This window comes from Labeo rohita, chromosome 4 (genome assembly GCF_022985175.1).
Source record: "Labeo rohita strain BAU-BD-2019 chromosome 4, IGBB_LRoh.1.0, whole genome shotgun sequence".
NCBI classification, from domain to species: Eukaryota; Metazoa; Chordata; class Actinopteri; order Cypriniformes; family Cyprinidae; genus Labeo; species Labeo rohita.
The window spans coordinates 34321191-34342630 of record NC_066872.1 but is presented as its reverse complement, the minus strand read 5'-3'; the positions used below and the strand labels follow the sequence as shown (position 1 = coordinate 34342630).

General features: G+C 35.4%; 1 protein-coding gene across 8 annotated transcripts in view; it reads right to left on the bottom strand.

The window, feature by feature from the left end:
* The window catches only part of plxnb2a.1 (plexin b2a, tandem duplicate 1), a 156015-nt gene that overhangs the window by 5369 nt on the left and 129206 nt on the right, over positions 1–21440 (bottom strand). For 7 of the 8 annotated variants that reach the window (XM_051107176.1, XM_051107175.1, XM_051107172.1 and 4 more), the window contains 25 exons: positions 21198–21354; positions 19322–19433; positions 19121–19232; positions 18924–19025; positions 18582–18677; positions 18203–18290; positions 17271–17431; positions 16614–16762; positions 16381–16486; positions 14550–14686; positions 14292–14471; positions 14022–14136; positions 12981–13190; positions 12698–12877; positions 12478–12614; positions 11863–11963; positions 10275–10504; positions 9994–10175; positions 7935–8001; positions 7712–7858; positions 4924–5080; positions 4395–4495; positions 3081–3165; positions 2646–2797; positions 2383–2543 (listed from right to left, as the gene is read on the bottom strand). In XM_051107176.1, coding sequence (XP_050963133.1) covers positions 2383–2543; positions 2646–2797; positions 3081–3165; positions 4395–4495; positions 4924–5080; positions 7712–7858; positions 7935–8001; positions 9994–10175; positions 10275–10504; positions 11863–11963; positions 12478–12614; positions 12698–12877; positions 12981–13190; positions 14022–14136; positions 14292–14471; positions 14550–14686; positions 16381–16486; positions 16614–16762; positions 17271–17431; positions 18203–18290; positions 18582–18677; positions 18924–19025; positions 19121–19232; positions 19322–19433; positions 21198–21354 — 3425 coding nt within the window. The remainder of the gene's footprint in view (positions 1–2382; positions 2544–2645; positions 2798–3080; positions 3166–4394; positions 4496–4923; positions 5081–7711; positions 7859–7934; positions 8002–9993; positions 10176–10274; positions 10505–11862; positions 11964–12477; positions 12615–12697; positions 12878–12980; positions 13191–14021; positions 14137–14291; positions 14472–14549; positions 14687–16380; positions 16487–16613; positions 16763–17270; positions 17432–18202; positions 18291–18581; positions 18678–18923; positions 19026–19120; positions 19233–19321; positions 19434–21197; positions 21355–21440) is intronic. The other variant, XM_051107177.1, reaches the window with a different exon arrangement.

The window sequence follows — 21440 nt, the reverse complement described above, 5'->3', positions numbered from 1 at the left end:
GGCACTTCCTCCAGAGCTGTTTTTAATCCCTTTATCCAATGTCTGTATCAGCATCTCTTCATTCAATCACAGAACATCATTTGTCAGAAAAACAGTCATCTCACAATTTGAAGTGAGATTTTAATATAACGACGTCCCAGCGGCCCTATGGGAAAAGAAGCTGCGAGCGATCCATACAGAGTCAATACGAGAGTCCCGCCGGCCTCGACTCTGAACAAACCCTCGAAAACAAATCAAAGCATTTTTCGTGACTTACCCAGCAGTCACGGCTTTTCTGCAGAACAATAACGAGAGGGGTAATTTAATGGGCCGCGGATGAGAGGGGAGATGCGAAAGAGAAGTGCGTACTTCAAGCGCGCCGATGCAGACTTCACCTGTCAATCTCTCTCTGCTCATCCAACAAGACACACTGTGAATATTTGATCAGGGATCAACAAAGCCTGCATAATTTAATCTGCTAAGTTAAAAGAGTTCGGAGAATTTCCCTTCAGAGTTTTCAGAGCTTGGTTTATTATTGTTGTGGTTAGTCGTATGTTAACAACGTACTGCAGGCCTATCCCAAACGTTACAAACTGTGCTTTGAATTCAATGTGAAAGTTAACTAAAAATCTTTTAAAAAACAATACTGCCATCCTACTGTATATGATGCATTCATGCAAACCACAGCTTTATTAACTGACATAAGGACATGATGTCCTTAATGTAAATTTTAGGCTGCACTGATTATTTGTCTTTAATCTTTATAATATAATATAATAATATAATATATGCGGTCAATTTACAATTAGCTATTTTAATTATTAATATATTTAAATATTATATGCATTTATAACAACACTAGAATATTAAAGGAATTTTTAAAAGCTATATTTTTTTACCGGAAATATATTTGTAATTTAACTTTAATTAGAATTAATATAATATAATATAATATAATATAATATAATATTTATTATAGTTATAGTTATAGTTATTATTATTAATATATTTAAATCTTGTATGCATTGACAATAATAATAATAATATTATATATTGTATATAATAATATACACAATATAATTTGTAATAAAGTATAATTTTCTTAATTAACTTTACAATATAATATAATATACAGTAAATTTACAATTAGTTATTATTATTAATAGTTATTTTATGCATTTATAATAATTATGGATTGTATATAATATACAGTACAATATAATTATTTAATAAAGTATAATTATTTCTTAACTTCACAATAATATAATATAATATAGGCAGCAAATGAACTTTTTTTAAAGAATAAAAAACAATTCAAAAGTGTGAATTTACAGTTAATTATTATATTCAATTATTGTAAAGAATGTGTTTATGATATACAACTTTTTTTTCCAAGGAAATATATATTTGTCATGTAACTTTAATAATATAATATGCAGTAAATGTACAATTAGTTATTGTTATTATTATATTTAAATATATGCACTTGTAATATATATATATATATATATATATATATATATATATATATATATACACACACACACACACACAATATAATTTATTTAATAAAATATAACTATTTCTTAACTTTACAATAATATAATATAGGCAGCAAATTAAATAAGGAATATTTTGTCAAAACAAGTCAAAAGTGTGACATTTACAGTTAATTATTATATAAAAAAGTATTTGTTTTTTTTAAAGGAAATATTTGTCATTTAACTTTAATAATATAATATAATATAATATAATATAATATAATATAATATAATATAATATAATATAATATATGATGCCATAAATTTATATTATATAGTCTGTATATATTTACAACATATCGTAAAAAACGTATATTGTATATAATAATATACACAACACAATTTAAAAACATATATATTATTATTTCTCATTTAACTTCACAATATAATATAATATAATATAATATAATATAATATAATATAATATATAGGCAGCAAATTAACTTTTTAAAAGTTAATTTAAAAGTCAAAATGAAAGTCAAAAGTGTGAATTTACGGTTAATTATTTTATTAAAAATGTAAATAATATTTATTTATTTTATAATTATTTATTTATAATAACACACAGTATTTTATTTCAGGATATATAATATATTGGCAGCAAATTAACTTTTTTAAAGGAATTTTTAAATCTCTGTGTTTTTTTTCCCCTGTACAATAAAAAGTCAAAAGGGTGAATTTAGAATGAATTATAATTTTAAAAAGTTATATTTAAAAGGAAATATGTGTCAAATCTTGTTTCGTACTCCACAGAATTATATTGTGAAATTTTAAAAAATGCTGAAATATTAAAAAAATAATAATAATAAATCTGTAAACTGTCCCTTTAACCTGTTGTTCAGAGGCGTTGAGTGTTTCATACCTGTTGGTTTTCCATATGTGGATGGTCTCATCATCAACATTGTCATGTTTCTGTGCTTGTTCGTCCAGGAAGTCAAAGAAATACTTGACTGCAGGAGGAACCACAGTCCCGGAGCACAACACACTGCGGAAGAAATCATCCACAAACTGCTGCAACGTGCCCTGGAACGCAAACACAATACGTCGATCTCCAATCCAATTTCCAATTCAATTCATGTCTACATATGAATGAAAACAAACATTCAAATGATCAGTGTAACCCACCTTCATAGAGAGGAGTCTGGTCAGGTAAATCTCAGTGATGGCTTTCGTCGTGGACTTGTCTTTCATACTTCCTCTCTTTGATTTCACCTCATCCAGCTCGTCTGCCGGTCTCACCAGGTGAAATACTTTATCGTCCTCCAGCAAAGCGTTTCCTGTTCATCACAAAACAAGCACATTTGAAGGACTGATTACTCTTCCTGTTTGGAGAATAGTTATTTTAGGCATACTTGAGTGGCCCATTAGTTTGGGTTCAGTTCTAGTTCACTGCTCATTTAGTGCACCAGCAGATTTCAGTCATTCTGTGTTTGTCCATTATTAAGGACTGTCAATATGTTTAGACTATTAAGGGGGATCAATAAGAAGCAATCCACTGGTGTCATTAAAGTACAATTGGATAAGTAGTTAAAGACTTCAGTATAATTGAAAGTCACTAACTTTCTTCATGGTAGTCTTGGTTCTGGTCGAAAGACTGCTGGGTGTGCAAAACTCGGGACAAGACCACGGTGGCACAATCCCTTACCTAATACACACAAACAAAATATAATACACAACAGATATTCATTTATATTAATTCATAAGGAATAATATATCACACAATATGATCAACACGCAGAGAGAATTTCTGAGAGGGAATTTAAAAAAAAAAAAAATAAATAAAAAATAAAAAGAGTTATGCAGAACTCCACCAAAATTAACAAAAAAAATGTAAATGGAATAAAATAAAATATATTTTAGATACTTTCGGCACAAATTAAGTAAAATAGTGATAAAATAAAATAAAATAATACCTGTAATGAAATGAAATTTTCTTTTGACACAAATAAAGAAAAATAAATATTAATAAAAAATAATAAAAAAAATAATAATAATAATAATAATACCTGTGATGGAATTAAATAAAATTTATATTTTTGGATACTTTCAGCACAAATGAAGTAAAATATTGATAAAATAAAATAAAACCCTGTGATTTACTAAAGTAAAATATAATAACAAAATTTTTATAAATAAAAATTTTAATAAAATAAACAATAAATAAATAAATACATCCCTGTAATGGAATCAAATAAAATATATGTTTTAGATACTTTAAGCACAAATTATGTAAAATATCAATTTTAAATTATGGCCACAATTATTAAAATAAATGAATAGATAAATAAATAAAATATATTAAAATAATGTCCTGCAATTGAAATAAATAAATAAATCCCTGTAACAGAATAAACTAAAACAAGATACTTTAGATACTTTCAGCACAAATGACATAAAATATTAATAAAAAATAAAATGCCCACAATTAATAAAAATAAATAAAATAAACAAACACCCACACATTTATATGTGGAACTCCCCCAAAATAAAATAAAATAAAACAAAATAAAATAAGAAAATAAGTTCTGCAATTGAATAAGAAAATAAAATAAAAAATAAGTAAGTAAATAAATAAATAAATAAATAGATAGATAAAAACATAAATAAATCCCTGTAAAGGCATAAAATAAAATATACGTTTTAGATACTCTGAATGAAGTAAAATATTAATTTAAAAAATGCCCAGACTTGTCAGTAGCACTAAAGACTATTGATTATTTAAAATCAAATAAGTTTAATAAACTGACAGTTATAACACAGTGAAATGTGCTCTTCAAGAAAACATTAATCAATGAAAAATATGAAATGCCATAATTTTTCAGAACACTGTATGTATGTATAAATGTATTCATGTGTACTTATGCAAACACTCACATTATAATGTGCCAGTGTGTTGATCCGTTTCCACCTTCCATCTTTCTGCGACGTCAAATCCAGATCGGACAAGATCTGCCCTGTAGATCCAGGGCGCCACTCTGTGGAGAGATGAGGAAAATATCTTACAACACAGTCCAAGAAGAAAAAAAAAAAAACCCCAACAAACTTGGCACGTATTACACCTGACAACCTGAGAAGAAGAAAATCCCTGGCTGTTTTTTCCTACACTCCTTTTAACCAGATTCATCTGTTTGATGAATGATGCGAGACATCGCCTTTAACAATTCAGCACATTTATAAGAACAACTCATTAAGAACTGCAGGAGTGCAGACCGACATGCACAAGATCCCACCATTAATCAAACCGCTATCTGTTCAGAGCCGGCAAGCAGTGAGTCTTCCTCCAGTATTTCTAAATGCAGTGCGTTGTTAATAAAGAGAGCTACTTATGCGTGTTAACTTTCATAAAGTTGGAAGCTTTCTGGAAATTTTCCTGCCGTAATGAATCAAAAGTGCCGGGTCTAACCGAGTGCGACGCTGTCCACCGTGGGTCTCTGGGTGTACGGCAGATTCCTGTACACCTGCTCGATGATCTTCTCCTTCACTTGAGAGATGGTGTCGCAGTTCAGGACTTTGACAGGGGTCACGTCGGGACCCTCGCCATGGACCAACACATGCAGGGTCTAGAGAGTTCAAACAAGCTTTAGTCTACAAATACAATCAACTGCACAAATGAAAATTTGCAGTTACAGTAAAGAAAACTTAACATTGCAAAGGTTTTTAGATTAGTCTGACTCTGACCAAATATAATGTTGATGTCATTAAATCTCTGAGGAGTTCGTTAGAGCGTAAAACATGCCACTTCCTGTTGCCAGCAGGTGGTACTATGACTATAACCGAATATGGTCATATTTTCAAGATAGGACTTTTATCAAACATGTGAATTTTGGTGCAGATCAGACATTGTATGCCTGAATTATAACAACTTCCTTTTTCATGGACAAACATGAAGTTTGTCGGCCGCCATGGACACGGCCTTCAACGAAAACTCGAGTCTTTAACGTCACAAAGACGTTAAAAATCTCTAGAAGGAGTTTGCTTAAATACAACACCTGAAAATGGCAAAACCAGCAAAATAACAGACTTCCTGTTGGGTTTTGGACTTCGTACCGAAGGGCTTTTTTGTAGGTACTGGTGTGTTACATATGTCCACCGAATTTCATACATGTATGTGAAACATAGCTCGAGGGCCACTTCGTTGAAATTTTATAGGTGACGCTATTGAGCCATTTTGCCACACCCACTTCTAAAACCCATATCAGATGTAAATTTTCACCACTTTTAGCATGTGTGCAAAGTTTCATGAGTTTGAGCATGTTTAAGCCCTCAAAAATGCAATTCATTTTGAAAGAAGAATCTGAGCAATTCCAATAGATACCACATAAAATAAAGCATCCTGTCACCAACAGGTGGCGCTATTATTATAACTGAATATTGTCCTTTAGATGTGTTCAGGCCAGGACTTTTACCAAACATGTGAAGTTTGGTGCAGATCGGACATTGTATGCCTGAATTATAACAACTTCCTTCCAACTCGAGATCTTCTCAATTTAACATCACAAAGACCATTAGACTAGACTGACCAAATTTGGTTTGATCTGTGTTTGCCACACCCATTTGTAAAACCCACATCAGATGTAAATTTTCACCGCTTTTGGCACGTGTGCAAAGTTTGATGAATTTTCAAACATGTTTAGGCCCTTAAAAATGCGATTCATTTTGAGAAGTAGATTCTGAGCAATTTCAACAGATACCATATATAATGATGTATCCTGTTGCCAACAGGTGGCGCTATGATTATAACTGAAAACTGGCCGTTTAGGATCTTCAGGCCAGGATGAATTTTGGTGCAGATCTGACATTGTATGCCTGATTTATAACAACTTACTTTTTCATCGCCAAAGACTAAAGTTGTCAGGCCGCCACAGACATGCCCTTCAACGAAAACTCAATTATCTTTGCAATTTAACGTCACAAAGGACTTTAGATTAGACTAACCAAATTTGGTGTTGATCTGTTTAAATCTCTAGGAGGAGTTTGTTTAAATTCAACACCTGGCACAAAACTTGCAAAAAAAATTAAAAATAACAGACTTCCTGTTGGATTTCGGACTTTGTACCGACTGTAGGTATTGGTGTGTTACATATTTTCACACAAATTTCATACATGTACACTGTAAAAAACTATTTGTTGAGTCAACTTAAAATAATTTGTTACCTGGCTGCCTTACAATTTTAAGTTCAGTCAACTCAAAAAAAAGTTAATTCAGCTTGAAATGTTAAATTATACTAAGTGACAACTTAGATATTTGAGTTGAATCAACTTAAAATTTTACGGCAGCTGGGTTACTTACCCATCTGTTAAGTTTAGCAAACACAAATATCTAAGTTGTTACTTAGTACAACTTAACGTTTCAAGTTGACTAAACTTATTTGAGTTGACTGAACTTAAAATTTTAAGGCAGCAAATTATTACAAATAGGTAACAAATAAGGTAACAAATTATTTTAAGCGGACTCAACAAATTGTGCTTTTTATTTTTTACAGTGTATGTGAAACATAGCTCGAGGGGCACTTCGTTGAAATTTTATAGGAGGCGCTATCGAGCAATTTTGCCACACCCACTTCTAAAACCCATATCAGATGTAAATTTTCACCACTTCTGGCATGTGTGCAAAGCTTCATGAGTTTTCGAGAATGTTTAGGTCCTCAAAATTGTGATTCATTTTGGAGAAGAAGAAGAAGAATCTGAGCAATTCCAACTGGGTCCTTGCACCACCGGTGCTCGGGCCCCTAATAAGCAACTAGACAAACTCTCAAAAGGCAAGAATCACCAATTACAAGTCAATTACTTAGGCGTGAATTTCAGTTGCACGGGAAATTCAGCAAAATATGAGCGCATTTGTTTGTTTTCAGAGATCCCATGAATCGTTTTCCGCCGAGTGGTTTCCACCAGCAGATAATGGCTGTTCAGTCCCTGAGGAGCAGTGTTACGCTCGTGAATGAGATTACAGACTCACTGTGGCCAATGAAACAGTGTTAGGAGAACAATGATGGACACACTAACACTGTCTCCGCTTTGCTGAGTCTCTCTTACAGCGAGACCCATTCTGTATTAACAAGCTTTCTCTTCAACGGGTCCCTCACCGGCCATTTCTACAAGGAAATCATCTTTGTACAGTCGTATAAGGCAAAAACAGACAAGCCACATGCTTAAAAAACAAGTACGGAATCTAAAATATGTTTAGTACTCACCAAAACGGTGTACTCAACATCATCTCCCAGAAGTCCGGTGTCGTTCAGAGTGTACTTGGCTTTTTTCATCTTGGCATCAACTGGACCTTTTTCCACCTGGTGTTTAATGGCCTTAAAGAGCTTATAGAGGGGCTCGCCGGCTGAGTCCTGTGAAAAACACATTAGTCAGCCTTCACAGCTAGAAAACAATCTCTGCAATACTATTCATAGCATAATTGCTCACCTTTAGGAACTGGTAGAGACATATGGACATCCAGTTACACAACATCCTCTCTACAACAGTCTCGGACCTAACAGGAAACACAGGCAGATGATATCATTTGTCAGACTGACACGGAAGAGAAGAAATTGTTGAATCAAGACAATGTTTTTGTTTTCTTTGCACACAAAAAGTATTCTAGTAGCTTCATTAAATTAAGGTAGAAGCACTGATGTCATAAGGACAATGTCCAATGTCCAACTGCGTTGCTGTCTATGCAGGGTCAGAAAGCTTTCGGATTTCATCAAAAACATCTGAATTTGTGTTCCGAAGACGAACGAAGGTCTTTACGGGTTTGGAACGACATGAGAGTAAGTAATTAATGACAGAAGTTTCATTTTTGGCTGCACTATTCCTTTAACTATTGTCCCGTGTTCAGATAAATTACAATCTTCATTTGAACGATCTTGAAATTGCTGCTTGAAATCCCCAAAAATATCTTCCCTCAGTGTCTAATTTCAGTGGTGGCACTAAACCACCAAATTTTCTATAGGCGCTTCTAAAACAGCATGCAAAAACATGCAGCGCAACCTGATAGTGTAGAACGATTCACAGACAACTGACTCTTATGAGCGGTTTTGTTTAATGATCGGTTCCAAAAGATACACTGCCAGTCTGAAACACTGCCCTGTATAATTTAAAGCATCAGCATTAGAGAGAAACATTCTCTCTATTTAAGAACATGTAAGCAAAATGGACATTATAACTATCAGAAAACAGGAATCAAAATTAATCTAACCCTAACCCTGGACCACAAAACCAGTCGTAAGTAGCACGGGTATATTTGTAGCAATAGCCAACAATACATTGTATGTGTCAAAATTTTAATATCCTAATGATCCTAATGATTTTTGTTATGCCAAAAATCATTAGGATATTAAGTAAAGATCATGTTCCATGAAGATATTTTGTACATTTTTTCTACTGTACTGTAAATATATCAAAAAATAATTTTTGATTAGTAATATGCATTCATAAGAATTTCATTTGGACAACTAGTTATTTCAAATAGTTGTATCACGGCCAAATATTGTCCTATCCTAACAAACAAATATATTAATGGAAAGCTTATTTATTCAGTTTCACGTGATCTGTAAATCTCAATTTATGACTGTTTTTTTTTGGTCCAGGGTCACAAATTGAATCAGGAACTATCTACAAAAGTTCTGAGTGGTTTCAGCAATAGCCATGCTGTTTCTGGGATGTTTAGTGTGGTTGATAGGCGGTTGTTTACTAGCATAAACCAAAAGGGCCAAGCCTACGATATTCTGGTCCAAAGTTCATGAATTATTCATCCGTTCTATTGACTGCAGAGAATTTTTGCACAGAAATGTTAAAGGGATTTTTACATGTTTAGGTTTGCATATAAATGTGTCTTAGCAGTGTGTGGACACAACTACCCTACAACTATAAAAATCCATTCACTTCTTTTTTAAATTCCCAAAAAACTTAAACGGTCTCAATTCTTTTTGATTTTCTGAGCAGTATGATGTCATACTGTTCAAGCTCCACCTACAACTGCTAACAGACTGTCCTGTATTAGCATATTTCTGTCCTTGGCCAATTGTATGATGCTCGCCATTTTCTCTGCGCTCGAGCGGCATCAGGAAAAGAGTCTCGTAAGCAACACAGGTGTTTTATAGTTGGATGTAAAAGTGAACATAAAAGTCTTAATTTTTTCCCGACAACAGAGCCACTAAGGACGCAGTGGATTAGTTTTGTTTTTGATGGTAACGCGCCACCAAATATACAAAACACTGAAGAGAGGGATGGAGTGAGCGGTAGCTCATTATCACTTAAAGAGACAACGGCTCACTGTGAACGGAGCTGTTTTTGATGAGGTAAAAAGGGTGTTTTACAAGACCACTGAGGAATTTTAACCAAAGTATTTTCTAGACACTTAATAAAGACCCTAAAGAATCGTACCAACTTGTGGAAAATGAGCATCCAATGTCACCTTTAAAGCTAAGTATGTGCAACAAAATGGCAAACCATGAGAATTTGTTCTGGTGTTGGTTCTGACCTGCGCAGCATGAGTTTGGGATTCTTGCTGTGGACGTATTCCTCCATCAGCTCAAGCAGAAGAGTTCTCATGATGTCGGTGTAGTACTCCAGCTTTCCATGTAGCGCTACCGTCAACAAGGAGGCAAAGTAAACCTTATTCCTGGCATTGAACTCCTGCCTGCCCTCCAGGGTACGAATGAACTAAAACACAAAGACATGAGTACACAAGTCAGCTTATGTAGACATGTCAACAGAGCAATCTCATCCAGTTGGAAACTGGAAATCAGTTAAGGGTCTTACATTAATAAGAAAGGTTTTGCTGTTCAGGAGATTGGAGAACTGGTTGAGCGCCTGGTCTACAATGGCTCTGCGGGATTCTGGGATGTCAAGCTTGCCAGTGATCATGACATCATTGGCTCCATCTTTGGAGGGCAGGAAGAAAACGCGGTTGGTGTAGTTCTTGTAGTCCAGGAATGGAATTCGAGCTTCGTTCAGATCACTAGTGTGGTCCTCCATCTCTATCATCAGATCTAAGAAACAGAGAATTAAGTGTAATATGTAAGTTGAGACTTTCAGAATAACAAAACCCATCCTTGCTCTTTGGGATAGTTCACCCAAAAATGAAAATTCTGTCATTAATTATTCACCCTCATGTCATTTCAAACCCGTAAGATCTTTGTTTATCTTCGAGACATGAATTAAGATATTTCTGATGAAATCCGAGAGCTTTCTGACCGTGCATAGACAGCAACGCAACTGTGTTTGTGAAACCACTTTGAAATCCTGATCTGATCTTGCTATACGCACTCTAAAGGCCCAAACTGAATCAAATAGGGATGGGATGACAAATCGATGTTAATGTAAACAGCCCGCTGTGAACACCCTTGTAATTTGCTTCAAATTTTTTCAAATTGTATGAATGATTATTTTAGGTTCAAGTGCGTGTAAGGATTTGGAAACAAGCAGAGCACGGCTGTTTGTAAGACAAGCAGTACCATCTGCTGTTCACAACTAAGCTCAAAATCGATGCTGAATCATTTCTCGATTCGCATTGTAACGATTTATCGTCCCATCCCTAGAATCAAATGATTGGCGAACCTGCACTGAAGTCTTGATCTGAATCAAATCATTCAAGAACTTGCTCCAAAGTTTTGATCTGAATCAAATGATTCACGATCCACACTCTAAAGCTCTGTTGTAGAGCAAAAATTTGCGAACCTGCTCCGAAGTTCCGATCTAAATCAAATGATTCGCAACATGCAAAGTTCCGAGCTAAATCAAATAATTTGCGAACCCACTTCGAAGTCCTGATCTAAATCAAATGATTCGTGATATGTGATCTGAAGTCCCGATTTCCCGATCAAATGATTCAAATGGAGCGCTTCGAAACAGTGAATCACTTTGCGACGCAAAGGCTTAACTGATTCAGAGTTTCGAAAAACTCAGTTTCACCCATCACTATGCGTTTTTTTTTTTGCTTGTGAATCGCTTGAAATGATTGATCAAACTCACAAGTTTGAATCAATCAAAGTGGTTCCAGCCTAAATGACTCAATGACTCACTCCACTGATTCGGTTCATCTGTTCCTCTTTTCGTGTCTTTAGCCATGTTTACACAACATTGTCAGTACTACTACTGGCTTAGCTCACTAGTTTTGTTTTATTCGTTCAGAAAGCTCTCAAATTTCATCAAAAATATCTTAGGTCTTACGGGTTTGGAATGAGGGTGAGTAAGTAATGACAGAATACTCATTTTTTGGTGAACTATCCCTTTAACAGCTTATCTAAAAACAAGAGTTACTGCCAAATAAAAATGTCACAAAGTGACTCATAATTAATCTAATTTTGATAAAATATGATAAACTATACCAGAAGCAGGAACAACTCACCTGTAAACTCTTTTTTACACCGATCACGGACACTTTCCTCTAAATTTGCCAGCTGATTTTTGATCTTCTCGTACTCTCGTTCTGCCTGCTGGCTTTTCCTCCTGCACAAATGCAAACACAAACATTACTTTTAATTTAATTAAATCTAATTAACTGCTAATTTGCTGCTTATTATTTTAACAGACTTATTTTTTTATTGATAGCACAGAGAAAGAGGACAGGAAATACAGATCATAGGTTTATTTAGGTTTTATTTTCTAAATTTGTGAGTTTTAAATTTCTATTTTTTATCTACTTAATATATTGTCCTGGTTATTATTTATTATTAACTAAATTAAATATAATGCCTCATTGAGAGAGAGGAATAGAAATCTAGATAGGTTTTTAATTTGCAGTTGACTATTAGAAGTATTTTATTATTTAATTTAATGATTTATTATATGTTGACTTTATTATTAATATTAAAGAAAGAGGACAGGAAATGACAGACAGTGAGACCATATTTGGGAAAAAAAAACAAAAAAAAAACCTTGCACTACTCACTAGACCACAGCTTTGAAATCAAAGTTATCAAGTTCACGTTATTACAGTCTGGTGCACTTGGAGGTTTGTTACCTGTAGCAATAGATCGACACTGCAATGAAGAGCACCATGGGAATCAGGACAGCAGGAATGATGATGTAAAGAGGAACCTCGTATTTCCTCTCAAAGCGAACAGAGCCAACATTCCACTCTCCGTTTCCGAATTTGATCTGAAGAAGACAAGAAAGGTTGAACACAGGGTAAAATTGGTGAGAATAACTGTGATTAAAGCTTGAAGAGAGCAATTTCTAACCGTCAGCTCCATAGCCTCAGAGCTGGTGTCTCTGCGATGGCGTCTGGAGGTGGATTTAGGAGGTCTGGCGGGGGCCACGAGGAACAGTTTATCGTCCTCAAGGATTGTCACCAGGCATAGCTCATCGCCCACAAATGCCTGGGCCTCTTTGGCAGTCATGGCTTTGGAAAAACCTTTACCCTGCATCACAGAAAAGCAATGAAGCAGTGAAATCAGAAGTTGTCGAAACAAAAGTCCCTTTTTGTAAAGGCATCCAAAATCTGTTGTTAGCAAAAATACTTGCATGAACGCTAATGATGGTGCCTTCCGTGATGGCTTTATCGGTCAAAGTATCAAACCAGGGGTCTTGATGGTAAACAAACTCTGTTAAGTTTTCCACCAAGTTGTCCAGCTGGATGATCGTCCTTAAGGACTGGTTTATATACGTCTTGTTCACAACCGGAGAAAGAAACTCTAATAAGGTCTCACTCCTGTTGCTCACTTCTTGAGAAAACTGCAGGAAAGTAAACAAGTCAGTTTATCTCTGCGTAAAATGCATTTCACAAATGTCTGAGCACTAGAAAAGAAATAAGAAAGCAGGATGTCAGCTACGTGATGAATGTTGCTTATTAACATTAAGAGAAGTGAGACGGGGGAAAAGAAATATTAGGTAGATGCAGACAGAAGAGAGAGAGAGAGAGAGAGAAACTCTTGCAGTGGGATTTGAAAGCCAGACATTTGATCAAAAAAGGAAATTACATAAAAATGAAATGCTGACATTTGCTAAAAGCCAATCAATAACATCTGAGAGAACAAAAATAGGAAACCTGAAGATTTAAAATGAAAGCACAAGCAACATATTGAGTAAAAAAAGCTTTTAATAAATAATAACTTAAATTTCGACCCGTTTCTCATGCAAAATTATCGTATGGCATCAAAATATAGAGCACAATTTGTTTAGGCTACATTTATGGCGCTGTTGTACTTACATTTTTGAACCATGAAAATCATAAGGGTCAGTTTTTTATGAAATTATGGAGATTTTTTTTTTTTTTAAGGATAGGACAATATTTGGCCGAGATACAACTACTTGAAAATCAGGTCAAAATATTGAGAACATCGCCTAAAGTTGTCCAAATTAAGTTGTTAGCAATGCATATTATATTTATGGTAGGAAATTTACAAAATATCTTCATGAAACATGATCTTTACTCCTAAAAATTGATTCTTTTGACCCATACAATGTATTTTTCACATATTTCGGTTTCTGTTCCTTATACAGATAAAAAATTAAGCAAATTTTGACCAATAGACCAAAAATGATCATTACAAACATGACACGCACCTCGATGTAGGCAGACGACTTTTGATTGAACTCGTCAGAAGAGGGCAGCACTCGCATGGTGACTCTCTGCACTTGATCAAATCCAGATCCTGTCACTTGGATCTTACGGCCTCCGCTGAAAACATACAAACATACATAAACCATGTAACTCTTAGCCATATGTACTCACCCCTGGACCTTTAAATGCATGTTATTTGTGATCAGATGGCATTCAAAATTTGAAATGCCCAATAGTGAGGCTGTATGAGCGAGGCTTAAAAACAGACTTACCAAACAAAGCTAGCCCGTGGTTCGTAATTTGTAATTTTTGGATTGGCTGAGTATTCGAATCCGCTGACTTCTTTGGAAGTGTCCTTGCCGTACTTTACAGTAACGGATAATTTATCTGAAGGAATCTTCTGTCCTTTATATGGGCCTGTCCTGCAGGTGATCTCCCGGCCAAATGTCAACCTGTATGTTTAAAAACGTGAAGATCAGAACTGGGCTAAGAGATGAATCAAATCTGCTTTATTTCTCCATGATACTCACACTTCACATGGTTCTCTCTCCACTGTGATGCTGATGTCTTCTTTACTAGCTGTGTCCAGGTCCTCTCCCGTGATAGTGATGATGGTTCCTCCAGCGGCTGGGCCTTTAGAGGGGGACACAGCCTGCGGGACAGGATCCTGAGGAAAAATAATATCAACTTTCTATTTACATTTGCTCACCCACAGCTCCAATAAAAGCTCATTTTTCAACATCAGTCTCTAGCTTTATTAAATATTAAAAAGGCTAAGCTCACACAGTCAATGGAAGAAATCATAATATAAAAGTCTGAAACAATATAATAAAAACCTATACGTACAATACCAGAAAAGTTTGGGGTTAGGAGGATGTTTATAGACACTGACACTGAAGGCTGGAATAATGCTTGCTGAAAATTAATTAATTACACTAAAAATATTAAAATAGAACAACAGTATGTAAATTGGTGTTTTTTTAAAATTTGTTTTTAATGCATTTTCCTATTAAATAAATGCAATTTTAGTGAACATAACAGACTTTAAAAATCAAAAACACAATATCAACATATCAAAAACTGTACAACAGAAGTCTATCCTACTGAAAACTCTTGTTTTATGAATGCTGGTGTTAAATTCAACTTAAAATAGCATTAGAAACACATTTTACTCTTAAATTAATTTCTAACTGAAAATGAATATTCGGCTTGGAAAGAAAAATATTATTCTTAGAAAGAAAGAAAAAAAAAAAAAAAAAAAAAAACACTAAACCAAATCTGGTAACACTTTAGAATAGGAACACTTATTCACTAATAACTATGATATATCCCCTTAGGATGTAGGGATGTAGAATAAGGTCATGTAGAATAAGGCATTAATATGTCCTTAATAAAGTAAACTAGTTACAGTAAGAGACAAAAAGTAATTAGTAAGAGACAAAAATAAAAATTAACTAAATTAACTAAAAAACAAACTACTTAACAGTACATTATAAGGAATTGAAACAAACCATTTCTCTTTACACTGGAATATTTATTAACAAATTAAATAACTTTAAATAAACTTTTAGAGGAGACATTGGATGCCCATTCTTCCTCAAGTTGATTCTCTAGAGTCTTCATGAAATGTCTGCAACATACCTTGGTTACAATTCCTCAGTGTTCGTATAAAACAACACCCTTTTTACCTTGTCAAAAAACAGCTTGGTTCACAGTAACCCGTTTCGGTGCATGTCTCTTTAAATGATAATGAGCTACTGCTCACTCCACCCCTCTCTTCCTTTGTTTGTGTATTTGTTGATGCGTTACCATCAAAAACAAAACTAATCCACTGCATCCTCAGTGGCTCTGATGTCAGGAGAAAATGAAGACTCTTATGTTCACTTTTACATGCAACTACGAAACACCTGAATTGCTTATCGCAGACAAAATGGCAGACAGCATACAACTGGCTGAGGGCAGAAATATGCTAATACGGGACAGTTGGTCGATGGTTGTGGGCGGGGCCTGAGCAGTATGACATCAAATGGCTTGGATTTAAAAAAAGGAGTGAATGGATTTTTATCATTGCACAGTGGTTGTGTCCATACACTGCTAAGACACATTTATATGCAAACACCATGTAAAGTGAATTTTGCATCCAATGTTCTATTTAAGTAGCAAGAGGTTCAATCATCATTACTAACTACATTTTGCTGGGTAACATCATGCCAGTGCTGATTCACTAGTTTGACCAGAAACAACTAGAAATAATCAGACATTGGAGTCTAAATCGATGCACAGAACATTTACATAGAAAAGGCAAAAAGGATTGAGGAAACTAAACAGCCGTTAAGGTTTCATCATAGAAAAATCAGTTACCCTGTAAGTGAATAAAACCTCCGACCGTCCTGGTCTTCCTCCTTCCACCTCCACTTCCACTACCCCGACTTGACTGTGCTCACTGGGCCCAATCTCACACACAACACTAAAAAAAACACAGGCAGAACAGAATGATAATCTAAACACCTCTTTCTAACATACAGCATGTGTTTTAAATGCTCTACACAACCAAAGTTACAAATAAACACCACTGGTTAAAAGTTATGTCGTACCTGGTGCTGACAGAGTATTTCTCAGGCTGATGAGTACATGGCACTCCAGCCACGGTGATGTTCTTAATGTCCTCCTGCTTGATGCCCAAGTTAGAGCCTTTTATCGTGACAGAGATCTGTCCATTCATCGGCCCATACCGAGGAGTAATCTGGAATGAAAGCAGAACAGCACAGTTAAAATAGTCTATAATAGTCAAAACCATAAACTAGAGAGCTACAAAGATCACCCATAACCATTGTGCCCTTGAGTGATCCAGCTGCTTTGGAGAAAATCATTTGCCAGATGACAAATAATAAAACACCATCAGGCGCAGGCGGTGCGATCATTAGCGTCTCAGATGGATTCAACAAAACACTAGAGTGAGAGACTGAGTTTGCGACTACCAGCGCAGCCATCTATATATCATTTAGGCATGAAAAATGGAAAAGAGGATGAAAAGAAATGGCGTTTTCTAGCAAATATGAAAGAGAAGATGAAGAGTAGAAATTTATGAACTGCATTCGAACCGGGAATGGCAAGATTTGTAATCGCTGACAACGCGCCAATGAGATATTCTTGGATGCATTTCGAGCTTAGCTTGAAGTGTGACTTTATCTAGTGTTAGCAAAGGTTAAAATAGGATTGAACGACAGAATCCACGAAAGAATTGTCCTTACATCAGTGATCTTTGGATCAGGACACTGCTTCGCCTCCTCGCTGCACCGGTTCCTGTAGATGCAGGATTTTGAAGTGTCGCACCACACGCAGTTATACTTTGAATGAGCGTTCTTACACAAACTGCAGTCCTCACGTCTAACCGAACAGTTGTAGAGCACCACTGGGTAGAAAAATGGAGGAAAACAAAACAACAATTCAGAGAACTGACACTGAATTCATCATCTTCAGCAAAATCTGCTGCAAGCTTCAAACAAAGTTCCTCTAGTCTTTTTGTTCTGTAGAGAAATAAACATTTCACTAAACACTGCTGTTTTTCGGAAATTGTGAGTTATGCAAATTAGGCTGTTTATTGTTGTATGTGGTGATTTATTAGTCACATTTAGCGATTTTTGATGCTGTCATCAAACTGTCCAAATGAGATCCTTGTTGTTTTTGTGGCAGATAAACACTGCTCAGAATATGTAGGCTGTTAGATATTGGCTTTAATGCAAATGTAGTTAGCTAAATTTAAGTAATATGTCGCAGCATAGCTTAAAGGGATACATTTAGTTCATGTTTAGACATGTTTAGCATGAGAACTTTCAAAATGACATCTTCCAGTTAAAAAATGCTCATCAAATAGACACCTGGTTGACATACATTTGCTAGCTACATGCTATTAATACTTGTAGTTACCCACAAAAATTAAAACTTTTTGAATTCCTCGAACTTTTTGAAGTCCTCATCTGCTAAACATGTCTAAAACACTCCTAGCTGCAAATAAAAACAAGATTGAGGAGATCAGTCTCCAAGATACGAGTGATTTGTAACATATGTTAATCCTTTAAGAGGTTTATTAGATGTTTACACACAACCGTTTCACATCTTGACAATCCACATGTTTCAGTCCAGCTTTTATAAGCTATGATGATGAAAATCAATTTAAATGTACCTCTGAGGGTGCTGTCAATCTTCCTACCCGTGGCTTTATCCTTTACGTAGAACGTCACATTCACCTCTGGCTCTTTGTCATATTCAAACTGGCATAAAAACAATAGAAAGTGTCATTAAACACACACAGACACAGACAAACACATAACTGCATCTGGAACAACTGTGTGCCGCAGTAAATTCTCCCCTGCCAACGTGATGTCTTTGTGAACCCGATCGCTATGTGCTTGTTACGCCCACATAGGACTGAGCCCTACACACACGTGCAGCTCAATAGCTGTGAATGCCATATTGGCTTGTGCTCAAACTCCAGAAACAAATCAATGTGTGAAAGTGAGGGAGACATAATAGGAGGAGGAATACAAGTGGAGCGTACTGACCTCATATCCCTTAAAACTGTACTTTGACCCATCAGCCTCCACAGTCACCTCGCCCACCTGTTTCATGAGTTCGGTGCCGATCTGAAAGGTGTGGTCCTGGGAGAGATAAAGAAAAAGTAATGCTGTTTATGCAGACTCTAAAAATAGGCATTGTTACTATAAAAATCATTCTGAAAAATGGCCTCACTGTAATATTGGGTAAATATGTTTCTCTGAAATATTTGATTCTGTGATAAATTATGTATTTATTGCCAGTAGCATATTAGGTTATATAAGAGACATCAAACTAACAAAGAATATGGAAATTCCTTAACACAGTACAACAGGTGCTACGTATTTTACCTTATATCTATCCAAATTTTTGCCTTGAAATTGAATAGGGGTTACAAATCCAACAGGAATAAGCAGAGGTTCTGGAATCTCAAACTGAGGACACTTGTCACCCTGCAAGAATTATTTAAAAAAAAAAATCGAATAAAACTGTTGTTAGTTGTCTTTTGTCACAACAAGATATATGCATTCATCCTAACATGACTCACCTGCCCGTGTTGGATGATATTAGAATCCGTGACAGTGTCACCTTTATCACTGCATGTGTGATCGTGAGTGTTCCATTGGCAGCCCCACTCACTAGTCACACATGCGATGCATCTGCAGAACACACAACGGGCCAATCAAAAGACTAATCTAAAGAAATTCTACATGGAGTACGCATTTTTAAAACACTGCCTGATACTCACGGCGTATTCTCCGATCTCTTTACCACGGCTGCACAGTTGTAGAACTTGAAAGCACTGGTTGCCACTTCAATGCCGCCATTTACCGTGATCTTCACTGGCACTGCCACAAAATCTACACAAATGCATATGGGAAATGGGAAGTATATGGGCTTTTAAGTGGTAGCATTGAGCTACAATAGTAGTGCTAGACATTCCAAGGTCATGGGTTTGATTCCCTTGGAAAGCACAACCTGATAAAAGCTTTTGTAACTAATCATTGCAAATGAGAATCATATCAGCTTTTAGGCAGGAGTATTTAATATGGCCAATTCAGGATTTCTAAAGCTGAATAGCTGCTAGATACGCCAAGGTCATGGGTTCAATTCCCATGGAAGGTATGACCTGATAAAAGCTTTTATAACTATTGAATCATGGCAAATGATAATCATACTGGCTTTTAGGCAGGAGCATTTCATGGGACCATTTAAAAATTTCTAGCGATGAACAACTGCTAGATAAGGTCATGGGTTCGATTCTCAAGGAAAGCTAGACCTTATAAATCATGGGAAATAGGAATATTATTAGTTTTTAGGCAAGAGCAATTTAAATGACCAATTCTGAACTTCTAAAGCTCAAAAGGTTCTAACAACTCCAAGGTCATGGGATTGATTCCCAAGAAAAGCATGACTTAATAAAAGTTTCTATAACTCTAGAATTATATGAAATGGGAATCATATCAGCCTTTAGACAGGAGTACTTCATGTGAACAATTCTAAATTTCTAAGGCTAAAAAGATGCTAGCAACTCCAAGGTCATGGGTTTGATTCCTAAGAAAAACATGACTTGATAAAAGCTACTGTAAGTCTAGAATCATGTGAAATGGCAATCATATCAGCTTTTAGGCAGGAGTATCTCATGCAACCAATTCTAAATGTCTAGCGCTGAATAGCTGCTAGAAACACCAAGGTCATGGGTTTGATTCCCAATAAAAGCATGACCTTATAACATTTTTTGTAATTCTAGAATCATAGGAAATAGGAATAATATCAGCTTTTAGGCAGGAGTATTTCATAAAACCAGTTCTAAATGCATAGGACTCAAAAGGTTCTAGCAAATCCAAGGTCATGGGTTCGATTCCCAGAAAAAAGCATCACTTGATAAAAGCTTCTGTAACTCTAGATTCATGGGAAATGGAAGTCATATCAGCTTTTAGGCAAAAGTATTTCATACGACCAATTCTAAATTTTTAGCACTGGATAGCTGCTAGATACACCAAGGTCATGGGTCCGATTCCCAAAAAAAAAAAAAAAAATGACGATAAAAGCCTCTGTAACTCTAGAATCATGGAAAATGGGAATCATATCAGCTTTTAGGCAGGAATATTTCATACGGCCAATTAAAAAATTTTTAAGGCTCAAAAGGTGCTGGCAACTCCAAGGCCATGGGTTCAATTCCCAAGCAAACATTACTTTATAAAAGCTTCTGTAACTATAGAATCATGCAACATTGGAATCATATCAGCTTTTAGGCAAGAATATTTCATACACCCAATTCTGAATTTCTAGAGCTCAATAGGTGCTAGATACACCAAGTGTCATGGGTTTGATTCCCAAGGAAAGTAGGGCCTGATAAAAGCTTCTGTAACTCTAGAATCTATCTGCTACTAGACTTAGCTTCAGTGTAATTGTTTCATCAGATCAGTCTCCAAATTAAAAATTACAAACATGGCTAGCAAATTACAAACACGAAGAAATGAAAAACTATTCATGCCTGACATAATTTTTAGGCATACTGCAAGACAAACACCATCTGTTTGTTCAGTTAGTATAGGAGGCAGCGAGAGGACAGCTTCACAGTAGGTGATTATTAAAGTTAAAGGCAAACAGGATGCTCTCACCTTGTGTCTCAGGTGTGGACGGTATGTGATCAGAGGTCGGGAAATCACAGATGACCTGCGTGCCTTCCATAGCTCCGTCACTTTTGTAGGTATCAAACTCGCAGTTAAGTTTATCAGGACTGCTGATACTGGGGAGGGAGGTGATGTTAATCCTCACCTGCAAGTTTAAACCAGAAAATAAGGATTTAGGACAAAAAAAGTGAATATTGAATATTTAGTGCTAAACAATATTTTACTAAACTT